General features: G+C 38.1%; 1 protein-coding gene across 1 annotated transcript; it reads left to right on the top strand.

The window, feature by feature from the left end:
- On the top strand, positions 1-25,305 carry RBM44 (RNA binding motif protein 44). Its single transcript, XM_004318402.3, has 15 exons — positions 1-73; positions 3,230-4,815; positions 5,098-5,156; positions 6,599-6,775; positions 7,414-7,597; positions 7,693-7,715; positions 7,847-7,931; positions 10,506-10,620; positions 11,198-11,326; positions 12,016-12,095; positions 12,199-12,272; positions 14,206-14,497; positions 19,152-19,297; positions 19,433-19,577; positions 25,199-25,305. Exons 1-14 carry the CDS (start codon positions 4-6, stop codon positions 19,554-19,556), a joined length of 3,144 nt encoding a protein of 1,047 aa, XP_004318450.2. The 5' UTR covers positions 1-3; the 3' UTR covers positions 19,557-19,577; positions 25,199-25,305.
- Positions 25,306-27,304: the final 1,999 nt, after the last annotated feature.

Genomic DNA, 27,304 nt, shown 5'->3' with positions numbered 1-27,304 from the left:
GTGATGCAGGCCACTGAAGTGGTTGAGACAGCTTCTGGTAAAGGCTACCACAGTAATGGAAACATCCAGAAAGGTGAGAAGCTAGTCCAGTTGGCTTTATTCTGGGTGGAAAGAGGTATTAAATGTAATTAGACTTGATAGTTCCCTCTCCAGTGTTGCTACATCTTAAGCCTTCCTACCAGTAAGGTAAGATTCAGCATGTTTTTATCTTGACAGATGACTCAGGTGATTTTTGGTAAATATGGGCAGCCTACATAGGATCTCTCAGGTAAATGGAAGATTTAGGAGAGAGAAGGTGAGCCAGAAGAGAGGGTTTCTGTCCAGGCAGGCTTTCAGGAACTACTGACAGGTACAGTTGCCTTCAGGGTAATAAGTAGAAAGTGGGCAGGTTGACCTCTGCTACTGAAGTTGTGTATGTTTTTTCTTCACATGGATCTAAAATTTCTCTTTCTGTCATAATGGTAGAAGAGAGAATAATCAACAAGGGCATAAAAAGCAAGCTGACTAACCTTTATATGCTTATGAATACATGTAGTTGTAACTATTAAGAGGACTTTAGAATGTGATAAAAATGCTATTTCAAGTCAGACGGGAAACTGGATTTTTCAGCAAATGGTATTAGGACAACTGACCATCCTTTTTGGAAAAAAATTAAGTTAAGAGTCCTACCTCATGCTAGAGAGAAGCATTAATTCTACATAGTGTGAAAGGGCTAAATGTTACACACATACACCCACACAAAGAATTGGAAAGTTATAGAAGAATACTTTTATAATCATGTGGTAGGGAAGGCCAGGGAGACAAACCCAGAAGTCAGAGAAGAAAAGACTGATTCATTTAACTAAATAATCTTAAAGCCCGTGGCATGACAAAATATTATAAAAAGTTAAAAGATAGCCAATAGGGCTTCCCTGGTGGCGCAGTGGTTGAGAGTCCGCCTGCCGATGCAGGGGACGCAGGTTCGTGCCCCGGTCCTGGAGGATCCCACATGCCGCGGAGCGGCTGGGCCCATGAGCCATGGCCACTGAGCCTGCACGTCCGGAGCCTGTGCTCCGCAACGGGAGAGGCCACAATAGTGAGAGGCCCACATACCGCAAAAAAAAAAAAAAAAAATGATAGCCAGTAAACTGGGGGAAAGTCACTTATATTATAAATGTGAAAAACAAACACCTAGTATCCAGAATATATCATGAACTCCTATACAAATCTCTAAGAAAAACACAGTCAGCACATGAATTTATAATTGTATCTGACCCTACTGTCCTTAGCTCCAACCCCATATTTATAACAGCTTATTAGACATTCACATCTGGGTGTTTTATCTCTAACCTTAAACTCCACTTGCCTGGAACTGAATTCATTATCTTCTCCCTCCACCTCCCTCCCCAGCCCCTTGCTTTTTCTCTTTATCTTCTAAATCTCCTCTTCCGTGAAGTCCCTATCTCTTTAGCGCCAGATATTCCCACTCATCTGTAATACCAAGCTGTAACCCTTAGCATTATCCTAGAAAGATATTTAAGCAGGTGGTAGCTAATTGATGAGTCATGAAGTCAGCTTAGCTGATTGTGATCAGCTTTTTTTTTAATAAAATGAAATAGACTAGAAAATAGCAGAATACTTTGGACATAATTGGAGTAATTACTGTTTTATAAAATTTTTGTTTCACTTATACAGACACATATATGCTAGATCTTGATATAAAACGTGTTTCTGATTGTGTTCTTAAAGAAAAAAAATATGTATTTGAAAGCCACTAATCTCTCTCTCCCTTATCTACCATTTCTAATTGATCACCAAGTCTTGTTAGTTGTGGAACTTTTATACTAGTCTCTTCTTTTCCAGTCCCATTTCTGTACTCTTGGTCTGTCTCCCTTCAGTCTCCCCCTTCAAGCCTTCATTCTTTTTTTTTTTTTTTTTAATTTTTTAAATTAATTTATTTATTTTTGGCTGTGTTAGGTCTTCGTTTCTGTGCGAGGGCTTTCTCTAGTTGCAGCGAGCGGGGGCCACTCTTCATCGCGGTGCGCGGGCCTCTCACTATCGCGGCCTCTCTCGTTACGGAGCACAGGCTCCAGACGCGCAGGCTCAGTAGTTGTGGCTCACAGGCCTAGTTGCTCCAAAGGCACGTGGGATCTTCCCAGACCAGGGCTCGAACCTGTGTCCCCTGCATTGGCAGGCAGATTCTCAACCACTGCGCCACCAGGGAAGCCCTCAAGCCTTCATTCTTACTGTTGCCAGAGGTGTCTAAACTCAGTTGCATTCACATGACTACCCTTTTAAGAAGCTTTCAGTGGTCCTCCGTGTTAGGATAAGAACCAGACTCCTTAACACCTCATAAAAGGCCTCTTTCTGTTCACAGCTCCTTTCACTCCCTTAGAGCTATTTCACTCCAGGCAAGCTGGCTTATAATTTCCTGAAAATGCCATGTTTTTTCACCCAGCTAACTTTGTAGTGCTGTTTAATTTGCCTAAAATAACTATTTTGTTTCAAAACACTTTTTAAATGTACAGTTTTCTCTGACATCTACTTCTCCTTTCTTAAGCATTTACCTGCTAATCAGCAGCCTGGTACAGCACCCATGTCTCCTTCGTTTTATTTCTGCAGTGCCTAAGGTTGATATTAGGACACTAGGAGGCACCCAAAGATTACAAAGGGAGTGACTGCCTTCTAAATAGTAAATGCTTTGCCACTGACAGAGTTCAAGAAGAATCTTAGCTCCTATCTTAGTCAGCTGGGGCTACTATAGCACAATACCATGGAGGTGGCTTAAAGAACAGATATTTGTTTTTTTCCACAGTTCTGGAAGCTGCAAGTCCAAACGGGGCTGCCAGCATGGTCAGGTCTTGTAAGGGCTCTCTTCCTGGCTTGTAGATGGCCGCCTTCTTGCAGTGTCCTCACATGGTAGAGAGAAACAGAGAGCAAGCTCTGTGGTATCTCTTCTCTCATAAGTGCACTGATCCCATTTTGAGGGTGCCACCCTCATGACCTCATCTAGCCTTAATTACCTCCCAGAGGCCCTGTCTCCACATGGGGAGTTAGGGCTTCAACACATATGAATTTTGAGGGGGACACAGTTCAGTCCATAGCAGCAACTATTTAGGGATATTTGTTATGGATAATGTAAAAAGTATATTCTTACATTGGAAAGAGCTTAGGCGAGATTACATCTGAGGTCTTGTGTTTAAATTCTGTAATGTTTCTGCTAACATTTTATCCTTTTTTTTTTAATCAGATGAGCCTTCTAATCGTCAAAAAGAAAATTTGTTATCTCCTGATGGTTGTAAAGAAGCCAAATTGACTTTTCTCGATTATGACTGGGATTCCTTGGCATTAGAAAAAAGAGCTAATGACAAAGAGATCAGCAATATTGACAAAATAGAGTTATTGGAGCCATCTTTTACTGTGAGTCCAAATACTAAGATGGAGAGTACTCACTCTCAGTCAAGTGAGTTTGAAGGTAGTATTGACAGTGCTTTCCTGAATGAAATCTACTCTATACATCATTCAGAGTCAAAACTGAAGAATGAAAGTCTTATTCATTTAAATTCAGAATTCGATTATGAAATGCAGAAAAGAAAGGAGGTGTCTTTTGATATTTTGAATCATCGAGGTAATAAGACTGTTGGCTTGGAAAGAATCTACAGGATTTCAGATGATGATTCTGAAGATGCGCAGAAGCGCGATCTAGATGATGACTCGCAGCAGGAGTATCACAGCGCAGAAGAACAGGAGTATATAGAGAACCATTTATCTTTTGACCAAGCGAAAACATTAAACATATCTAATCTGGAAGTTTGGGGACTAAGAAGTTCAGGTTATGGAGTTAATTGTGCTAGCAATCTAGAAGATAATCATGTTAAATTAGAAAGTAATTCTAGCACCTCTTTAGATTCAGCTGATGTTTATGGACAAGAAGGTTCACCTCATGTCTCCAAATTTCAGAATTCTGTTATGTTAAGAGAATATCATGAACCAAAACATGGAAAGTGTATGGAACAAGATACTAGTTTAATGTACCACACAGTATTTGATGCAATTGTACTAAAGGGTAGTCCTCTTGAACACCAGGAATCTCAATCTAAGAGTGGTTTCTTGAACCCTCAAAAAGCATTAAAAACTAAAATTTATACTGGCAAAGTGAAGGCTCAAGTAACTAAAAGTAAAGATTTTTGTGGAAATTCAGTTGTTGAGAAAAAAATGTTACAGCACCTTGAAAATCCAAGCACATTACCACAAGACAAAGTTTTAGAGACATTACTCCAGCCCTATAAAGATCGTCAAAGTTCCTGGACCTCTATTTTTGATGATTCAGTAATTTCTGCATGTTATAAAAGCCTAGAGAACACCCCTAACCCAGCCTTAGATTTTTCTGTTACTCTACCAAGGTCTGCAATCAGAGATAACCAGGCAATAGAAGAAGGTAGCGCCCTAAGAGCTGCTAATGGCAATACCACAAATAAAGCTTGCTTTCACCATATGGAAGGACCATGTCCCGAATCAGTTACAGATGTAGCAAGTTGTACAGTCACAGTTAATCAAACAGTGGATGTTAGCACTGATTTTAGGGCTTGTTTCACAACAAGCAGGGCGACGAGCACAAGATCTTCTGTAGTATCTACATCAAGCAACACAGAGATAACAATGATAAATAAAAAACGGCCTGATGAGTGGCAAAGTGAGAAACGAAGTGTGGCGTGTAACACAGATTGGGCATACAGTCAAGATAATGAAGATCCACAGATGGCTATGACCAAAGGATCTTTGGGGAAATCTGTCTCCGTTGACAGTTTAAAACCTAAGGGAAATTTCCTGAATAAGGTAAAACCAATATGATTAATAATAAAAATTTATTTGACTTTATAAAGAGGCACTGTAGGCTAATGTGAATATTTTGGTTCACTGAATTATATCAGGGGTTTCTGAGGCTTTTGTGAGAAAATGCTGGATGAAGGAAAAAGGTGAACAGATTGCTCCCAGCTCTTCTCTGTTGGCAGCTGTTGCCACGAAGTCAGTCAGAAGTTGGATTTTACAGCTTACCAGATAAAACATGTATTATTGTTTGTTGTATATGTCTAATTTGATCTTAAATCATGTTTTCAGGATTCCCTGGAATTAAGGAAAACATTTGATTTCACAGACTTAAAGAAACATTCTGAAAGGTAAGTCAGACATATGATCAAAATAGTAATTTGCTTTTTGTGTAGGTACTTAACCATATAGTATAATAGCCAGGAGTGACTTGAAGAGATCGTCTGCTTCGGCTGTTTGTCTTGAAAGAAATAAATACTAGAACAATGTAGAATGTTAAAGCTTTCCACTTACTGAGATTTCAGTCTGAATAATTCCTTCAGAAAAACTCATGGCATCTTTTCTTTATTTATCCAACCCAAACCCACACTGATTTATTACTTTCGTTTTCTTTCATTTGATCCCCTGTAGTCCAAAACAAAATAGCACATTTGGAAAACATCATATATTTGAAGAAGTAAACAGATACTTTTACTGGGATATTTTAATTCGTTGTATAATTTACTTTGCATCCATGGAGAACCAGGTGGTGGGGGAGAGGAAAGGGAGAAGTCTCTGAGAAGTCAAATTGGTTTTCATGCTCTGAGATCATTTGCTTTTTCCTTCATTCATCCTTTATTCTTCTAATGAGTTTGATCTGGTATCCAGTCCTATAAAATTAAATAGAGGAGCTGGTTTCCAGAGGCAGATGTATCGAGAATAGTTAGAAGTGGCCGGTATTAGCAAGGGAAGAACTATTAACATTCAAAGAGGTAGTGATTTTGGAGCTTTTTGTTATAACAGCAAAATGTTTGCTTATAATAACATAAGCATTATTATTATTAAGAAAGATGTAAATTATATTTTCTGTTTAAAAGATAACATTTAAAAACAGTTTCTCTCCAGAATGTTTATAACTTTTAAAAATGCTGGCCAGTGCTTGATTTAGGTTGAAAAATCTGTTGATTCTGGATAAATTAGTACTTTACTTTAGAATTCTTTTCTTGGTAAAATGAAGTATGAATTTGAGACTTATTTACTCTCTTGAATTCTAAAAAGAGTATATTTATTTTTTTAATAAATTTATTTATTTATTTATTTTTGGCTGCGTTGGGTCTTCGTTGCTGCCCACGGGCTTTCTCTAGTTGCGGTGAGCAGGGGCTACTCTTCATTGTGGTGCACGGGCTTCTCATTGTGGTCAGAACACGGGTTCTAGGCACGCGGGCTTCAGTAGTTGCAGCACGCGGGCTCAGTAGTTGTGGCTCGTGGGCTCTAGAGCACAGGCTCAGTAGCTGTGGTGCACGGGCTTAGTTGCTCCATGGCGTGCGGGATCTTCCCGGACCAGGGCTCGAACCCATGTGCCCTGCATTGGCAGGCGGATTTTTAACCACTGTTCCACCAGGGAAGTCCTAAAAAGAAGATATTTAGCATTGACTCTTGACATCCTTGTTTTCTGCAGCCTTTCCATCTTTAGTAGAAATTGATTTAAACTTGACAGAGAAATGTAAGAAATCTTAAATCTGTTTCTGGAGGTATGTCATCAACACAGAAAAATATTTGGAATCTTACCTAATCCAATTTTTTTATTTCAAAGGGAACCTCAACTTTCTAAAGAGATGGAGAAGAATTTGCCATCAAAGTGCTGTCAGCAAATAATGCAGAGAGCCATCAAAGCAGAGTTGCACCTTTTAAATGTTCACTATCAAATGTGTCATCACCATTGCAGTGATATTTACAAACTTGTAATGGAAAATAGAGAAGGACTAAATAGGTGATTGTTAGGGTTTGTTTGTTTATTAATCTGCTTTTTTATTGAGGTACAGTTGATTTACAGTATTATATGTTTCAGGTGTGCATCATAGTGATTCACAATTTTTAAAGGTTATTCTCTATTTATAGTTGTAGGTGATTGTTAATTTTAAATCTGTATCTTCCTAGAAATTTATCACTAACTTTAAGTTTATTCTAGAAAATTTCTTTAGTTTTCATTTTTAAAGGGCAGAAGAGGGGTGGATTATAACTGGGTTTGTTAACTGGCCTAGGGGTAATAGACTTTAAAAAGTAGTACATTGTAATTTCCTGGAGAGGCAACAGTGCACGTTGGAATGATGAATCCAGTAAAAAGACAGATTCAGGTTTTCTTTATAAAGTCCAAGTTCGGATGAAGTCAGTTGGAGGGTTTTTCGTGACATTCGACCACATTCTGTCTGGCTTATATGTATACCAAGGATTGCTTATCTTGCCCCTGGAAAAACACGTCTTCTGTGATTCATTTTCTTTTACTAAACATTTAAAAGAAAACATTTTAGGGATCTAGTAGAGTTAGAATTAAGTGTATAATTTGACATTAGTTTTAAATGGGTGGCTTGGCCTAAGTAATTTAGTTTTGTGAATGTAACTTTTGAACAGGAATTTATCAAGTAATTCTACTAAGAAAGAATTAGGATCAGCTCTACTGACAGTTTTAGAAGACTTGAAAGTTAGATATGTGAATTTGAAAGAAAAGATAAACAAGGGTATACCACTGGAAGAGCTGCCTCCACTGTCGGTAGAATCAAAATTATTATCTACCTTCTCTGCTTTTGCTTCCAGGGTATGTATTTATGTTTTAGGAATAAAACTTTTACTTCATTTAGACAGAAAACATTTTACGCTAAAAGCTTTTTCTTCCCTTCTCTTTCTTTCCAGCTAATGAAAGAAGAATCACATATGTAAGTTATGTTTTCATCTAATTTAGAATTCATTAGATCTTAAACATTGCTAATTCAGTTAACTTTGTTTTCTATTTTGGTCCTTATTCAGAACATTGATAAATGCTTTAATGAAATGTTTATCTGTTTAGCTTTTCAGGAGCAGATTCTGAACTAGATAATCAAAGTACACGTGATGTTGATGGTTCTTCAAGCCTGAAAAAGACACTCTCTCAAGTGAGATTTTTTTAGAGTAGTTCGTCAAGTGTAAATCTTTAATCTTATGGCTTGCACAAAGTAAACTATAATTTTTAGAAGCTCTCGCATCCTTCTTTTCACTCAGCTGGCTTATTTTGTGTACTACCATTTGAGGGATATAACTGATTAGAAGGAGCGTAATGTCCTGATCAAACGGATGTCAGTAGTATATGTTGGGTAAGATGACCCCATAATTTATCATCAAATCAGGAGACTTCTGAGGATGAAAAAAGGTAGTGATGTTAACAGTTCAATATGACGATTGGTATAAACCTTGAGTGTCTCTGGCAAATCATAATTTTTGGCCCCCATCGTGTTAATGCAATGTAGTAAAAACTAACATGGTTATGCCTTCATCGCATGAGATAGTATAAAATAATATCCTGGGGGCACAGTGGTTAAGAATCCGCCTGCCAATGCAGGGGACACGGGTTCTAGCCCTGGTCCAGGAAGATCCCACATGCCGGGGAGCAGCTAAGCCCATGCGCCACAAGTATCAAGCCCACGCTCTAGAGCCCACGAGCCACAACTACTGAAGCTCGCACGCCTAGAGCCTGTGCTCTGCAACAAGAGAAGCCACGGCAATGAGGAGCCTACACACTGCAACAAAGAGTAGCCCCCGCTCACCACAACTAGAGAAAGCCCACGCACAGCAACGAAGACCCAATGCAGCCAAAAATAAATAAATAATTAAAATAATAATATCCCATTTATTTTTTTCCCCCATTTATGTTAGACAGGGCAAAGTTTTCATTCCTCCTTTGCTGAAATGATGAAAATAATTTTTAAGTGCCTTTCGTAGATTTTCTTAATCTCTCTTGTTCCCCCAAGGAAGTGTTTGTCAGATAACAATCTGTGTAAGAGCACTCTGCAAACAGTGAAGTGATAGAGAAACATGAGTTATATTCCATTATCAATGGAGTAGGAAAAATGAAGGTTGTTTCTTTTTTTTTAATTTTTATCTATGGCTGCGTTGGGTTTTCATTGCTGTGCGCAGGGTTTCTCTGGTTGTGGCGAGCGGGGCTACTCCTCGTTGCGGTGCGTGGGCTTCTCATTGTGGTGGCTTCTCTTGTTGCGGAGCACGGGCTCTAGGCACGGGCTTCAGTAGTTGTGGCTCATGGGCTCTAGAACGCAGGCTCGGTAGTTGTGGTGCACAGGCTTAGTTGCTTCGCGGCATGTGGGATCTTCCCGGACCAGGCTTGAACCCATGTGCCCTGCATTGGTAGGCGGATTCTTTTTTTTTTTTTTTTTTTTTGCGGTACACGGGCCTCTCACTGTTGTGGCCTCTCCCACTGCGGAGCACAGGCTCCGGACGCGCAGGCTCAGCGGCCATGGATCACGAGCCCAGCCGCTCCGTGGCATGTGGGATCTTCCTGGACCGGGGCACGAACCCGTGTCCCCTGCATCGGCAGGCGGACTCTTAACCACTGGGCCACCACCAGGGAGGTCCCCTCAAGTTTGTTTCTACTTTCTGACTTTAGTCTTAACCCTGAGGTTATATTATTATTTGGGTAGTCTTAAAGAATAAGATGCATCCCAAAGCCAAAAGTGAGATAAATACTTGATTGATTTATATTCCTTTCTATTAAGATAAATGATTAAAAATAAATTATTTTAGCAAATTATTTATTCCATTGTTCTGCTCTTTAAAAAAACAAAATCTCAGTTATCCACAAAGAATTAACAGGTCTAAAACCAGATTTTTTTTATCTTCAAATTTCTTACATAGTTTGCTTAAACAACTTGTCCATTTAATGATATATAATGTTCTGGAGAGGTTTTGTTTTTTCACTATTTTATTTTTTTCATCATTGTAAAGGTAGCAATGATGTAACCTGCTTATTTGGGCAGAATAATAAATCTTTTTAAAAGTAAAAGATGCAGATATAACATTTTTATAATCTTAATTTTGGCTCTAAAACAATATCTACTTTGTTAGGATTACATTTTAATACCCACCTTACTAAATTAAGTTATGCATGAAAGCCAGCATTGTATAGTGTAGTGTTTCTAAATTTCAGCTACTTATGTACCATCTTCACAATTTTTCATAGCCAGGTGTTACCTGTAATGTTATTTGATTTGTACTTTTTAACTTATTCTCCTCTTTTAAAAAATTTATCTGTGAAGAGTAACTTATTATGTATGAGAAAGAAATATCACTCCCCATAAATGAAAGGTACATATAAGCACACATTAAATATATAACTGTTGATGTTAATGTGAAAAATACTTACATGTGCAGCTCCAAAAATCATCTCAGGTACTTCTAGTGTGTGGATGCCACACTTTGCTAAATAATGGTGGTGGTAGCGCATACAGTCACTATACATAGACTAGTTTCAAATCATAATTCTCATTGTGTGACAGACATAAAGCAACAGGTTACTTCGATTCAGTTTGCTCACCCATAAACTGGGTCGATAATGACTTTGTCTCATAGTCTTTGTTGTTGTGAGGGTAAATAATGCCAGTGAAGCATACTTGTCACATAGAGTGCAATAACTGTTACTCCTTATTTATTATTGTTGTTTTTATTATTTTAATTCTCAGATGTCTCTATTACCTGACAGTAGTCATCCTAAACAAGATACATCACCCAAAGAGGATGGTTTAAAAAATGGTGACGTAGATATAGACCTTAGTCAACTAAAACTTGATGATAAAGGTCAGTATAAAAATGTTTGTCTTGTGTCATTGCCAGAAAGCAGATAATAAGATTTAAAATACCCCTCGTGCCCATCTATTAAGTTAAAGTAAATATTTTTAATTGCATGGCATCATTCAGATTATGAATGTTAAGTATGTTCTTGTTACATCTACTTGATATCTTTAAGGTTACTTAATATATCTGATAATGCCAAATAATAACACAGACTTTTGTTCTTCTGGTTTTTGTTTTCCATTTTGAAAATTCTTTTTTCTGTCCAGTTTGTATCCCTGTAAATTGTATGGGTTTTTTGTTTTGTTTTTTAGTTTTGTCCTCAGTGAGAAGAGAAAGATCCTTATTTAGTGAAATAAAGACTTGCGGCACGGCTTAACCCGTTTTTAAAGATGTTCATTGTTATTCTGTCTGTAAAGATAAATCTCTTCAATAAAGGATAATTAAAAATCAGAAAAGTAAGGCTTTTAATAAGCTAGGAATCAGTGTTAATTAAAGTAAAACTGGGAAGCAGATCACTCAGATAACTTCTCACGGTTAAACATTGTACATAGTTCCTTGCTAAGTGTGTTCAATTTCTCAGACTCCACAAATTACCGAGAAATAAGTGAAGACTGGTTTGATGCTAAAGAGAACGTGACTGGAGCTGACTTCTCAGGAATACAAGAAAATCAAATAGTACAAGACAAAGAGGATCCGAAGTTTACACTAGGTTGGTTCTTAACAATTTACCAAGAAATCCTAACCTAGCTCATTTATAAAATAGTGCTTATCTTCTTCTGTATTATTTTGGGGGATTGCACTGTTTTAATATTTTATTCCTGTTTGTAAAATAATATTTTATTCCATATTTTTAAATATGAAAAATGAGAAAATCGGCCATTTGGATGTCATTTTTTTTTTAAGAGTAAATCAGTTTAAAATGTTCATTTCTCTTTCAGAAAACTGTCTGCTAAAAGCTTAAATCCAAGATTTAGTTCGTAGATAGAGGCCCACCATTCTCTCTCCCTACTCTAGTCCAACATCAGTATTCCTTCAGGCGTTCTTTTCCTCTAAACCCTCATCAGGCACTTCGCAGGTATGGGGTACATAGTGAACAGAAAAAGCTTCTCAGTTTCCATCAGACAGCCAGGACTACCTATTTATTGATCCATCTTTGAGTCACAAGAGACTAAGTATCAATCAGTCCAACCTCTTTGTTTTTAACATATGATTAAAGCCCAGAAATCTTGACACTGTACTCCAAGCTCTTAATCTTCAGCCTAGTGCTGATACTTGCTAATAACTTTATAATAACCTTTTTGATAATAAAAAATGAAATACTTAAGAATTTTCACATTTTCTCTTAAAAATATTGATAAAATAATGATTATCTTCTGTTGTATGTTTATCTTCAAGCAGAAATGAAGAATGTTGAACCCTTACGAAGAGATAAAGGTTACTTGATACATGTTGGTGGGCTCTGCCCTTCAGTGTCTGAGGTATGCCAGGATTTATTTTTTGAGCTTCACTTTCAAATCTATTAATTGTTCATATTTTGATTGTTTTTCTACCTTTCACAAACTTTTATTTATCTTCTTTTAGGCTGATTTAAGGTCTCATTTCCAGAAATATGAAATTTCTGACATTTCAATTTATGATTCTTCTCCTAATTACAGGTATGTTTCCCAGATTCAGTGAATGTGCATTTACTGGGTATGCCCTAGGTTCTAACAGAGGTCTGTTCTGTACTGAACATGAACCACAGTGGTGATTAAGCCAGGCGCCATTCCCGCGGGGGTTTCCCAGCCTAGTAGAGGGATACACGTTGACAAATAGCTACAGTCATCAATTGGTGCTGTTCTCAATCAGATCTTTCTTTCATTATACTTTTTAACTTGTTACTAATGAGATATAGGAGAGTTATTGATTTTTCTGCAGTTACCTTGTTTCATACCATTTCATGGGGGCAGTCGAGTGCATTAGTTAAGAGAATGGGCTCTACAGCAAGTGTCTTGGGTTCATGTCTCAGCTTCGTCAGTAACGTGATGAATACATTTGGGCAAGTTACTTAACCTTTCTGTATCTGAGGCTCTTCATCTATAAAGTGAGGATAATAATAGTACCTACATAGCATTACTGTGGAACTATTATGAGATACATAAGTAAACCAGTAGAAATAAAGGCTGCCATATAGTAGGTACTCAGAAAATTATATTTAATTTTATTATTTTTTATTTTAATTACTTTTTAGTTGATCCTTTTTTATTTTTTTGGTAGATGGTTATATCATCTACATATAGTCATTTCCAGTATGTGTGTTGTTAACCTCCTGTTTTGTGACATCAGAACATTCAAAAGTATCAAATAAGAATGGTGATAGCTTAATGGAAATACCTTTACTATTTTATCACAAAAAATGATAGCTCTTTATTTCAGATATGAAAATCTTTATAAATTAAAAAAGGATCCTATTTGTAGTTGGGTTGAAATTTATTAAAAATAAGTGTTTAATTTTGTCTTAAATGGATTCACTTAAGATCATATGCTTTTCTTGGACCTATTAATTAATATGTTGTTAATATATTTTGTTATATTAAAGTAGTGTTGTACTCCTAGGAGTATTACTTGATGTGAAAGATTCTTTTAGTGTCTTGTTGAATCCTTTGGAAAAAAAGAAACTTTATGGTTCTTTATTACTTTGAAGTATTATACATTCTGTGTGGAAATTTAGGAAGTACAGTTAAATACAAAAGTGTAAGGAGGTTATAAAAATTGATCCATAGTCCCATCTTCTGGAGGCAACTGCTCATCAGACTTGGCCTATATCCTTCCATTGACACTGTCTGGAGCTGGCACTTCCAGAAGGATGGCTCTTGCCCAGCTCTCTCAATTTTATGGCTAAAATTCTGGTTAGATTTTCCAACTCTGTTTGGACTGCATATTTTTTCACTACAAGGCCATAAGGACATTCTCTTCTGTGTTCTGCTAAATGTTTTTAAATTTTGCCTTTCACCTTTATGCCTTCTCTGTATCCGGAGGTTATGTTTGTGTATAGGGATTAATTTTAATTTTTTGGTATGGATAACCAGTTGTCCCGAGAACACTAATCTGTGCAACTGTGTCATATATCAGCTTTGCAAATGTTACACTTTTTTTTTTTTTTGGGTACGCGGGCCTCTCACTGTTGTGGCCTCTCCAGTTGCAGAGCACAGGCTCCGGACGCACAGGCCCAGCGGCCATGGCTCACGGGCCCAGCCACTCCGCGGCACGTGGGATCTTCCCAGACCGGGCCACGAACCCGCGTCCCCTGCATTGGCAGGCGGACTCCCAACCATTGCGCCACCAGGGAAGCCCTACATTACATTTTAATATAAAATTAACAGGTGATAATTCAGAAGAAATACTAACTACCTTTTATTTCCCATCTTTAATTTTTTGTATTTAGTTATCTTAATATTCTTCCTGATCCCAAGGTAAGTATAGTAACTTATTTTTAAGAGCAGTTATTCTTATAAAAGGTATATGCTAGCCAGTAGTTACACAATGAAGTTTGAGGCCATTTAAAGTCATTAACAAAGAACCTTTTGGTTTTCTGCTTTTATATTTTAGATATGCATCTCTTGCTTTAAAAAAAAACAATGATGCGAAGCTGGCTGTGAAGGAAATGAATGGTACAGAAATAAATGGGAAATCAGTAAATGTGCGGCTTGTCAAAACTCCTGGAGAATATACATCACCACTTTCGTCCAAAAATGGAAATAAAGTTAGTTTCAGTAATTTGGAGAAAAACATCAGCAAAGAAGTCAACTCAGCCTCCTCTGTTTCTAGATTGCCTAGAACTAGGCCGAGGCAGCAGCTGGGATCTGAGCAAGACAGTGAGTTTTTCGCTTTTGACCAAAAGGTTAGTTTTCTTGATCAAGCCCTTAAATGGTCTTCATATATACACTATACTGTGATAAGTAGCTTTGAAGGACAGGTAACTCCAGGACAGCAGCCTTGAAGTGGGAATAAGGACATTAGTCTGAATTGTGCCTAACATTGGATCCGCCCTAGCCTGCTCTTGTACAACCCCAGTTGTCCCTGGAGGAAGCACAGATCTTTACAGGCCTAGCCGCAGAGACAGCGTTTCTCTGTAACTAGGCTCTCTGCCAATGCTTTTCAGTCTTTGTATCTCTTTATTCTTGGATAGTGTTACTCTGTAAGTAGCTACTTAACACTTTCATCATTCTTTTTTTCACAGCTAACCTCATCTCATAATTATTTAAACCATAAAATATAGTCATTTTATTATGCATGCTCTCATCTTTACCACATTGAGGTTTTAAACGCCACATGGAAGGTGATAAAGTTGACTTATTCACTCTTGTCTCTCCACTGCGCAGCAAAATGCCTGGCATCCTATAGGCATTCCATAGATTTTTTAAAATTTACATATAGTAAAGTTCGCTCTTTTTGCTGTCTGTGAGTTTAGACATATGCCACAGGCATGTAACCATCATCACAATCAAGGTATAGAACAGTTCCATCTTCCCAAAACATTCTCTTGTGCTCTGCTCTGTTTTCTGTTCTTATAATTTTACCTTTTCCAGAATCTCCTGTGAGTAGAATATTATATAGCCTTATTAGTCTGGCTTCTTTCACTTAGCTTTATGCATTTTCTTACTGAGTTCTGTGAGTTTTTTAATATTCTGAATATAAGTCATTTATCAGATACGTATGTACTTTGCAAATACGTTTTCCCAGCCTGTACTTTGTCTTTTCATTCTTTTAATAGTGTCATTCTCAGAGCAGGAGTTTTAATTTTTAACCAATTGCAGTTTGTCGCTGTTTTTTTTTTTAACTTGTGGGGGGTTTTTTGTTTGTTTTTTTGTGGGTTTTTTGGCTGTGTTGGGTCTTCGTTGCTGCACACGGGCTTTCTCTAGTTGTGGCGAGTGGGGGCTACTTTTTGTTGCAGTGCGTGGGCTTCTCGTTGCGGTGGCTTCTCGTCGTGGAGCACGGGCTCTAGGTGCGCGGGCTGCAGTAGTTGCAGCATGCTGGCTCAGTAGTTGCGGCATGAGGACCCTAGAGCGCATGGGCTTCAGTAGCTGCAGCACATGGGCTTGGTAATTGCAGTGCACAGGCTTCAGTAGTTGTGGCTCACAGGCTCAGTAGTCGTGGCTCGCGGGCTCTAGAGCACATGTTCAGTAGTTGTGGCACACGGGCTTAGTTGTTCTGCAGCATGTGGGATCTTCCTGGACCAGGGATCAAACCCATGTCCCCGGCATTGTCAGGCGGATTCTTAACCACCACACCACCAGGGAAGTCCCTTAACTTGTGTTTTTAATGTTGTATCTAAGAAATCTTTGCATAACCCATTGTCACAAAGCTTTTGAGTTAATTTTATAATGTGTGGGATATGAATTGAGGTGGTTTTGGTTTTTTGGTTGTGTTTTTGTGTTGTGTATGGAATTGTTCCAGCATCATTGTTGAAAAGCCTATCCTGTCTCCACTGAATTATCTTTGTGCCTTTGTCAAAAAAATTGACCATATTTGTGTGGATCTATTTCTAGACTCTCTGTTCTCTTCTATCTCTTAAACTTTCCACCAGTACTACACTATCTTGATCATAATGGCTTTATAGTAAGTCTTGAAATAGTAAGTCCAACTTCATTCTTTTTCAAAATTTATTTTGGCTCTTCTAGTCTCTTTGCCTTTCTGTATAAATGTCATAATTCTGCTTGTCACTATCTATTAGAAAAGTCCTTGGATTTTTACTGGAATTAGTTTGACTCTACAGATCAGAGAAAATTCCTTTTTAATAAATGGATGAAAGAATAAATATTTGTTGAATAACTGAATTTTGGTTTTTTCCATAACAATAAGATAAAGGGATCTCTTTTCCCTATGTCCTTTACCCTATCCTTTCCTAATTCCTGGAGTTATCCCATTATTTTTCTGTACCATTAGTGCCATTTCTGTACTCACAGACCTTTCTCCACTCACAGTTATGCACAACTCTTCTTAATCCGAACCACATTTTCACTTGACTTTTCATTCTTTTGAAGTTACCGTCCTTATTTGTTCTGTGTTTTCCCTGCCAAACTTCCCAACCAGGTAGTTTATACCCAATGTCTGGGTTTCTTTGATTGTTTCTCTTCTTCATCCTAATAATCTGACCCCAGTCTCTAAAATTTTACTTACAGTGCTCTTTTTATAGTCACTAATGACATTTTTATTGGTCTTTCGCCCTATCTACCTTCTTTTTGACCACTTAGCCTATTTGGTGCCGGTCATTCCTTTCTTTCAACTCTTTTCCTTTCATCTCTTTTCCTTTCATCTCAGTGACACTTCGTGTTTAGGATGGGTTTTTTGGTGCATAACCTCAGTCCACAATAGGAAGGAAGGAAACAGGCAGTCAGGCTACGGGCGCTTGAGCTGGAAATTTGGGAGCTATGGCTCCTCCCTGCCTCTCTCAGGTAGTGCCCCTGGTTTCTTGCCTCTGCATGCCTGTAAGCTCCATCCTCCTGTTTCTCTCTGCACACTGGCTTTCTCTGTCAGCTCGTGACTTCTCTCTTCCTCCATTAGGCTTTATTTTGCTTAACTCTAACTCTACAGTACTTTTCAGTTCAAGCTCCTGTCATCATTTGACTAACTCGTTTGCTCTGTTCCAATTCCACATTCTTTAGACAGGGAGTCTGATCCAGCGCATGATTTTGGTGTTCATGAGTTCAGGTAACACCACTCTTGGTCTTGTTAGCTGAGGAAGCAGGTCATGGAGTTGGTAGAGGGAAGGTTATGTGTCATAAATAAATAGGGCACCGTGGGCTAGGGTAGGAGTATGTTGTCTTAGAGTGTGTGGACAGGGCAGCTCTTACTGCTGTCTTTGTTAAACTATACTCTTACTTTTCTAGCAGTTTATTGTCACCTTTCTTCTCAGATTCTCAACATTTTTTCATTATGTTCATTCATTTAGAAAATATTTATCGTCTATAATAAGAGGTAGTGATGATTAAGAACAACAGATTCATAACCTGGCTTTGCTACCTACTCATGGGCTGGGCGAGTTACTGCCCTCTGTGTCTGAGCTTCCTTATTTTAAAATGGGGATAGGCACTTCCCTGGTGGCACAGTGGTTAAGAACCTGCCTGCCAATGCAGGGGACACAGGTTCGAGCCTTGATCCAGGAGGATCCCTCATGCCATGGAGCAACGAAGCCCGTGCACCACAACTACTGAGCCCGAGTGCCACAACTACTGAAGCCTGCGCTCCTAGAGCCCGTGCTCTGCAACAAGGGAAGCCACCACAATGAGAAGCCTATGCTCCGCAACGAAGAGTAGCCCCCGCTCGCCGCAACTAGAGAAAGCCCACATGCAGCAACGAAGACCCAATGCAGCCATAAATAAATAAAATAAATAGTCATTTAAAAAGAATAAAACATAAAATGGGGGTAAGTGTTCCTGCCTCACAAATGTTGTGAGCTTTAAATGAGTTTAATTCAGAAAATGCTTTGGAACAGTGCCTGTCATGGAGAATGTACTCCGTAAATAGTAGCTACTGTTATTTACTAGCAGTTTGGCTCTTTCTTGGGAAACCCATCCTCTCTGTGGTTCCAACTACTATTTAAACTTATTGTATCCCAAAATTATTTATTCAATAAACAGTATACCAACTGTGTACACTATTGTAGGCACTGGGAAAGAGGCAGTGAACAAAACAGACAAAAATCTGTGCTGTTACAGAGCTTAAATCTAATGAAGGAGATAAGGCAATAAGCAAATAAGTAAAATATGTACTATTCTGATGTGACAGATCTAATATTTTGTATATCTTACCCTGACGTTTCATCTAGGTTTGAACGTATCCGCTCCTCCTTTGTTGAACTTGTATGGGATGTACAGTGGTTTCATATAATTTATATCCTACTTGCATGGCTAATAGTAATTAATTGATCATTTTAATTTTGTCTCTTCAGTTGAATTATAAGATACATAAGTGATGGAGGTTCTTTTTTATAGCACTAGTTTCCCCACCCCCCCCCCCACTCCAGCATGTTCTGGGCATATAGTTTGTGTACATTGAACATTTAGTAAATAAGATATAGAATATACGATATAAATATGTACATATAATTACTATGTAGACCAGCCTTTCTCTGTCAGGTTGGGTAAGAGAATTCAGCCTTCATGTCCTAAGCCTAAGATATCCATTGTATATAGCAAATGACTCTCTCTCCTACGCACCTAGAATGGAATAGTTATGTCCTATCTTAGGGAAAATTGAGAAAATAGTTAACATCATTTTTTGTGTTCTGTGGATCAGATGAGAATCCTGTTTGAGAAAAGCTAATTTCGACATAGCCCATATATTATACTTCATCATGTATTTGGCATTTTTTAAATAAATGGCCCTGAATACATCTCAAGTAAAATTACTTGGTAGAAAAACTAATCCCAAATCAACGTAAATATCTTAGGAATTTTGATTTTACTATTTGTAATTTTTAAATTTAGAATAAGCTGGATTATTTCTATGTAATCGTTACTGACTTAAATAAAACTTTAAAAATGTTTATTTAGGGTGTCAAGAAGAATTGTAAACAGACTGGATCCACTAAATTACTACCTGATGCACCTATTCAATTTGTACCTCCAAATACATCGAACCTGCGTAGCTTTACCAAGATCGTGGAGAGACTGGCTGAACTACATCCGAAAGTTGGCAGGTAGTGACTACAATTGCACTTTAAGTGGTTTTATAAGTTGTGAGTAAACTACCGCTCCTTTCAGTACCGTAGCCATATCTAGAATGTGCTGCTTTGGAGAGGGCAGATGCTCATGCGTGTCTTCCTTTGGCACAGAGATCACATTATAAACGCTCTTCAGGAGGTTAGAATGCATCATAAAGGCTCTCTCAGTGGCCTGTCTGTTAATGCTATTGTGAGAATGACTTCCTCTGTTTTGGAAAACTCTGCTTCCCGTTAGGTAGAAAAGAAGCAATAAGAGGTAAGTCAGTCATACCTTTCATATTTAAATAGTAAACATTTTAAGCTATGGATTCCATTTTCTTTTCAAATAAAAATATTATATTGAAAATAATAAAGTAACATAGAAGCTAAAAACAAGCATACTGTATTTGTAAACTATTAATGCAAAACTATTTGGGGTAATGTTAAATTACCCCAAAATTGTTTGGCTTAAGCAACATTTATCATCTCAGAGTTCACAGGTCAGGATTCAGGTATGGCATAGCTGGGTGGTTTTAGTTTAGCAATTCTCGTGATGTTGCAGTCAAGATGTTGGCCTGGGCTGTGGTCATCAGGAGGCTTGATTGGGACTGGAAGACCTGTTTGTAAGACGGCTCATTCCCATGGCTGTTGGCGGGAGGCCTCTGTTTCTCACCACATGGGCCTTGCCGTAGGGCTGCTTGAGTGTCTTTACAACATGACACCTGGCTTCTTCAGAGTAAGAGCCATCAGAGAGAGAGAGAGAGAGCAAGATGGAAGCTGCAGTATTTTCTGTGACCTAACTTCAGGAGTCACACTCTGTCGTTTCTACCACATTCCATCAGATGCAAGTCACTACGTGCAGCCCACGCTTTTGAAGAAAGGTGTATCAAAGAATTTGTGTATGTATTTTTAAATTACCACACACAAACATAGAATCCCTGTTTATAAAATAGTGGTTGGGGATTTGTTTCTAGTTATAGCTGTCCAGGTGAGTAAAGCCAACTTTCCATGGAGAACCGTTAGAAAAGCTGAATAAATATATAGACATCTGCTTGAAGGTACTGGAGAACTGTCAAGATACGATAAATTATCTGGCCAGTATAAGAGAAGATTAGTCTCAGGGAAATATGCCCATTGTTTGGGACCACTTTCCCCCAATACTGTTTGCATGTGGGGCAGCTAGGAGTTTAAAGGGACCCTTCTGATAGCACTGAAGCCAGGGGGGTGGGGCCTCAGCAGTAGAGTTGGGACACCAGTGGGTTACTCTACTCCAGGAGTAACTTTGAACCAGGAGTAGATAGTTCCTCTGAGGGACTGTAACTCAGCTTCAGAACCTAAGTCAGATTGAGATGATCTGGGGTTACTAGTTCTGCCATGCACCTAGAAGAAATGAAGGTAAGAATCCTCTGGAAGAAGGTAGTATCATTTTAGGCCTCAAATTGTTTCTACCAAAATTTTTGCATATACTAATAATTTTGTAAATAAGAGTATACAATCAAAAATAACTAATCATAAATGAAATGAGACCACATGAATGAAAACTAGCATGAACACCAGGTAATAGAAATTACCCACAGGGACTCCAGCTAATTGAGTTATCAAACTTTTATTTTTAATAAATTTAATTATTTTATTTACTTAGTTTTGGCCATGTTGGGTCTTCGTTGCTGCGCGTGGGCTTTCTTTTGTCGCGGTGCGCAGGCTTCTCATTGCGGTGGCTTCTCATTGTGGCGCACGGGCTCTAGGCGCACGGGCTTCAGTAGCTGTAGCACACGGGCTTAGTTGCTCCATAGCACGTGGGATCCCGGACCAGGGCTCGAACTCGTGTCCCCTGCATTGGCAGGCGGATTCTTAAACTGTGCCACCAGGGAATCCCCCAGACACACTTTTAAAAACCATACTTGTATGTGATAGATTGTTTGCAAAAACAGCCACAATTATTCCTTTCCCTATAACCATGCCCCTTTGCAGTGTGACTTGGAAGCTCCTCTGATCAAGAAGTGGAGTCTGTTTTCCCACCCCCTGAATCTGGGCTGACCTTTACACTTGCTTTGACAAGTTATGCCATTCCCAAGCCTGGTCCTCAAGAGCCCTTGATCATTCTGCTCTCTCGGAAATTTGCTGCAGCCACATAGAGACACCCAGGGTGCCTGCTAGAGGATAAGAGGCTACAGTCACCCCTCAGCATCCGTGGGGGATTGGTTTCAGGACCTCCCCCCACACCCACCCACCGCGGGTACCAAAATTCGAGGTTGCCCAAATATCTTATGTAGTATGGCTTAGTATTTGCATATAACCCACACACATCCTCCCGTATACTTCAGATCATCTCTAGGTTATTTGTAATACCTAATACAATTGTAAATACTATGTGAATAGTTGTAAATACAATATAAATGCTGTAAACAGTTGCCAGAACACAGCAAATTCAAGTTTTGCCTTTTGGAATTTTTTTTTTTCAAATATTTTCAATCCAAGGTTGGTTGAATCTGCAGATGCAGAACTCACAGATATGGAGGACCAACTGTACATGGAGGATAGCTAAGACATTCCAGCCTACAGCCAGCTGCCCTTAAATATGGGACAGAATCTAGCATAGATCAGCAGATAACATACCCAACCTGGCAGCTGCCCACAGATGCATGAGTGAGCCCAACCAAGATAAGACAAATCACCAAAATGAGTCCAGCCCATTGCTAACTGGCAGAACTAGAGGCTAAATAGTAGGTGGTCATTGTTTCAAGCTACTAAGTTTTGAAGGTGATTTGTTACACAGCAAAAGCTAATTAATTCAGATGTATTATGCTCAAGGAGGCAAAAGACAGGCTTGAGAATTCTAGTATAGAACTGGAAATATTTTTAAAATAGAAATTCCATTAATAAAAAATAGAATTACTTAAATGAATAACTCAGTTAATAGGTTCTACAGCATATTAGACACATTAGAGAATTAGAAAGGTCAGAAAAATTATGGAATGACACACAGAGGTAAAAGGATGGAAAACACAAAAGAGAATGCAAGAAACATAAAGACGTACCAAGAAAGCCTAATTATTTGTGCGACTGGAGTTTTAACCAAAAAAAGAAGAGGGAGAAAATTGGTCAGATACAATATTTGAAAAAAAATTTTTAATGATGAAAAAAATTAAGCCAGAAATGTAGTAAAGCCCTTTCAAATCCCAAGCAGGGAAAGTAAGACTTCAGTGCATCAGAAAAACTGCCTGAATATGGTCCTTGTGACCACCATGCAAAGCTGCTGAAAGTCAATCAAAACCATGTATTGAGCCCCAAAGCTTTATGAATAAGGGATACACAAGAGAAATAAAAGGCAATACATGCGCACACACACACACAAAAAAACTTCTTGAAAACTCAAAGCAAAAAGAAAATCTATAAAGCAGCTAGAGGGAAAAAAAATTACGTTAAGAGTGCAACAATTAAACTGACATCTGATTCTCAACAGAAGCCACCAAATAATTCTACCAACTAGGATTCTATACTCAGGAAAAGAGCCTTCAAGAATAAATGAAATAAATACATTTTTACCCAATTAAAAACTAAGATAATTTGTTACTTAGAAGACCCATTGTATTAAAGAAAATACTGAACAGTGTTTTCTAGGAAGAAGCAAAGTGATTTTAGATGAAAGGTCAGAGATGCAGATGTACTGAAGATCAAAATGTTTATATCAACTAATACTGTATAAAACAAGAATAATGGTATTTTATAGGGTCTAATATAATTAACATGTATGACAATAGTAGCATATAAATTGACCACCCCCTAGGCTTAGTGATTCATTAGGAGAACTCACATGACTCAGTATATAGTTGTACTCATGGCTATGACTTATGGCAATGAAAGGATACAGAGCAAAACCAGCAAAGGGAAGAGGCACATAGGGTGATGTCTGGAGGAAACCAGGCACCAGCTTCGAAGAGTCCTCCCCCGAGTAGAGTCACATAAGACCTGCTTGTTTCCTCAAGTAATGAGTTATGACAACTCATAAGAAATGTTGTCTACCCTCATTAGAGATTCAGTTTCTAATATTTTTGTTGGAGGCTGGGCACATAGGTACCCAACATCTAGCATGTACCAAAGGTTCCAGACTCTCAGAAGGAAAGCAGCTGTTCAGCACAAACTACATTGTTTCTACAGTTTTGGCACAGTGAGCCACTCTTGTCACTACTAGGATTGGTGGGAACTAAGTTCCTAGACACCAGGGCCAGCCTTGCAAGCAGGGCTTTCTACGGATGACTGTCATCTCAGGCCTGCTATGTTAATTCTTTTCTACACATACCAGTTGATATCAGACTATGATAAATATAGTTGTAATCTCTGGGGTAGAGTTGGACCCTTATCTTACACCAGGGTTCCCCAACCCCCGGGGACCAGTATCGGTCCATGGCCTGTTAGGAGCCAGGCCGCACAGCAGGAGGTGAGCCTCTTGCTAGCTTAGTAGAACTTCGTCTGCTGCTCCCCATTGCTTGCATTACTCCCTAAACCATCACTCACATTACCGCCTAAACCATCCCACTCCCTCCCCCACCCCACCCCCGTGGGAAAACTGTCTTCCATGAAACCAATCCCTGGTGCCAGAAAGATTGGGGACTCCTGCCTTACACTGTATACAAAAACTAACTCAAAATGGATCAAATTACCTAAACGTAAGACCTAAAACTGTAAAACTCTTAGAAGAAAACACAGGAAAAACTTCACAACATTGGATTTGGCATTGATTTCTTGGATATGACACCAAAAACAGACAACAAAAGAAAAGATAGATAAATTAAACTTCATCAAAATTTAAAACTTTTGTGCATTAAAGGACATTATCAGCAGTGAAAAGGCAACCCACAGAAAAAGAGGAAATATTTGTAAACCATATTATCTGATAAGGATATTAAGAATATAGCTATATATCTATCACGTATCTGTATCTACCTATCTATATATCTTATCTGTACAGATATATAAAGAATACCTACAACTCAACAACGAAAGCCCAATTTAAAAATGGACAAAGGATTTGAATAGACATTTCTCCAAAGAAGATATGCAAATGGCCAATAAGCACATGAAAATAGGCGCATTATCACTAGTCACTAAGGAAATGCAATCAGAACCACAATGGGGGGGACTTCCCTGGTGGCGCAGTGGTTGAAAATCCGCCTGCCAATGCAGGGGACATGGGTTCGAGCCCAGGTCCGGGAAGATCCCACATGCTGTGGAGGAACTAGGCCTGTACGCCACAACTACTCAGTCTGCGCTCTAGAGCCTGCGAGCCACAACTACTGAGCCCACATGCCACAACTACTGAAGCCTGCGTGCCTCGCAACAAGAGAAGCCACTGCAATGAGAAACCCGCGCACCGCAACGAAGAGTAGCCCCTGCTCGCCGCAACTAGAGAAAGCCCACACGTGACAACGAAGACCCAACACAGCCAAAAATAAATTTATTAAAAAAAAAAACAAAAAAACCCCAATGGGATACCCACTTCATACCCATTAGGATGGCTGGTATCCCCGCAAAAAAACAGAAAATAATAAATGTTGGTGAGGATGTGGAGAAATTGGGAACTTTGTGCATTGCTGATGGGAATGTAAAATAGTGCAGCCACTGTGGAAAATGGTATGACACTTCCTCAAAATATTAAACTACAATTATCACATGATCCAACAGTTCCACTTCTGAGTATTTACTGAGTTTAGTGTTACGCTTAGTCAAGGGGTAGAACTTAATGGTAAATAAGTATATATGATGTTTGTTTATATATAAATCGGTTTAATTACAATGGTTGGTTTAGTAGTAGAATGTACTGATAACTATATACTTTTCTGGAATTTTAGATTTAGCACATTTTATTGTTGATTTCTTCCTTCTTTTCTTCACCTATAGAATTTCTTTGGAAAGCATGAGTTCCCTCCTGCAGAGAATGTTCTACCGCACTTAGGGAAAAATTGTGGTAACAGCAAAATTATGCAATTAAATAGGCTTGGTAAATGGGTTTAGCTGTTTATAATATTCTACTTTATATAGCCCTCTCTTAAAATCTAGCAACTGTTGTTTCTACAATATAAAGATCTCTCTATATATAATTAAAAGATAATTTTTAATGTTTATAAACTTTGTATTTCAAACTTGTTACTTAGAGACTTAAAGCAGTATGTTTTGGATCAGAAACAGAAATGGTGTCATTTTTAAAACTCTGTGTTAAATCAGTTTTTTAAATATTGACCAAGAAAAGGTTTATTATTATTTCATACATGAAAAATATAATTTACCTGAAGTTCTTAGTTCCACTTTTCAGTTGTCTTAAGACTCTTATATGGGACCATAGGATAGCAAATACACTGAGTCTACAGGTGTACATTTTGGAATATGTATATTTTTAAGTTTCCAAAATGATTAAATTACTGTTGTGATACATTTAATGCATTTTTATGACTTTAGTATTAAACATTTAGATGTATTTTCCCTGCTTTCACTAGGAAGAGTGAACTTTGGTAAAGTACTTAAATTTAAATGGTCACCATGTTATGTTCATTTTGTAATAAGTTCTGTTATATTAGGTTAGAGTGTAAATTGGAACACTTTTCAAGACCTAATTTTATGCTTTATCTGTTAACAAATTTCTTTAATTGCTTACTTTTAAAAGTAACATACTGTTTAAAGTTGCAGTTTTACTAGTAGTAAGATGAACAAATGTGCATTTTCTTCTTCAGATGTTTACAATGTTTAGAGCATTCAATATTTAGTTGGTATTGCTTGATTAAAAGTTACCCATTTAACATTTATATTTGGTGTACTTATATTTAATAAAGGTAGAATCTATAGGAAAATTTAATACTTTCTGCAGGTTTGGTGGCATTTTCTAAGTGTAAATTACCTACCAGTGTTTATATGGAATACGAATGGACAGGAAGGCTATAGATCAAACTATTGCATTTCAAATTTTTCCTCTTTCATGGACTTTTTAGGCTTATTTCGTATATTAATTTGTCTCCGGTTATTACCAGACCCAGTCCAAACGTCTACCAGAAATTGGGTTCCAGGATGTTAAAAAAAAATTGAGGGGGGACTTCCCTGGTGGCACAGTGGTTAAGAATCCACCTGCCAATGCAGGGAACATGGGTTCAAGCCCTGGTCCTGGAAGATCCCACATGCCGTGGAGCAACTAAGTCCATGCACCACAACTACTGAGCACACGCGCCTAGAGCCTGTGCTCCGCAACAAGAGAAGCCACTGCAATGAGAAGCCCGGGCACCACAACGAAGAGTAGCCCCCGCTCACCACAACTAGGGAAAGCCCGTGTGCAGCAACAAAGACTCAGGGCAGCCAAAAATTAATTAATTAATTAAAAAAAGTTTTTTTAAAGGACTCGATTAAATGAAACTTGAAAATCATCAAGTTAGTAGATGATTCTCTAGTTTTGGCCATACATGAAGTTAGTAGAATCCTAGACTTATGGAGGTTGCTTCCTATCTGTTCAATCATACGCTTACTTATATTAAAAGGCTACATTCAGAGTAACCTTTTTTAATAAAGTTGAAACATGGATTAGACATTATTTTTAACATACTAGCAGCCATGAGAAGTATACCTCTAGTCGTTTGTTTCTAAAAGGATTTTAATTCAATGGAATTCTCTTTTAGAATACATGGAGACCAAATTACTGAATTCAATTTAGTAATTGAAAATATAGAAAGGATCATTTGAAATTATAACTTTGAGGTTTTTTGAAATAAAGGTGTCCTCTTCAAAACCTAAAGGTATGTAAAGATCAGGCAACTTTTAGATCAAAGGGCTTTTAGCCATGACCATGTAAATGGATCACTGTTATTAAGCTTCCCAAGTAAAATGTAGAAACTGGAGAAATTCATGAATCTTTGGAACTGCAAGTGAAAAAGCAATATTTATCTTATTCTCTAAGATCTCTAATTTGACATTGGTTAATTATATTAAATCGTTAGAGAATTTAAAAGACTGGTCAAATTATCCAGG

Source organism: Tursiops truncatus, chromosome 7, assembly GCF_011762595.2.
Source record: "Tursiops truncatus isolate mTurTru1 chromosome 7, mTurTru1.mat.Y, whole genome shotgun sequence".
Classification (NCBI taxonomy): Eukaryota; Metazoa; Chordata; class Mammalia; order Artiodactyla; family Delphinidae; genus Tursiops; species Tursiops truncatus.
The sequence above is the reverse complement of the archived record's forward strand: the minus strand, read 5'-3'. Positions and strand labels throughout refer to the sequence as shown.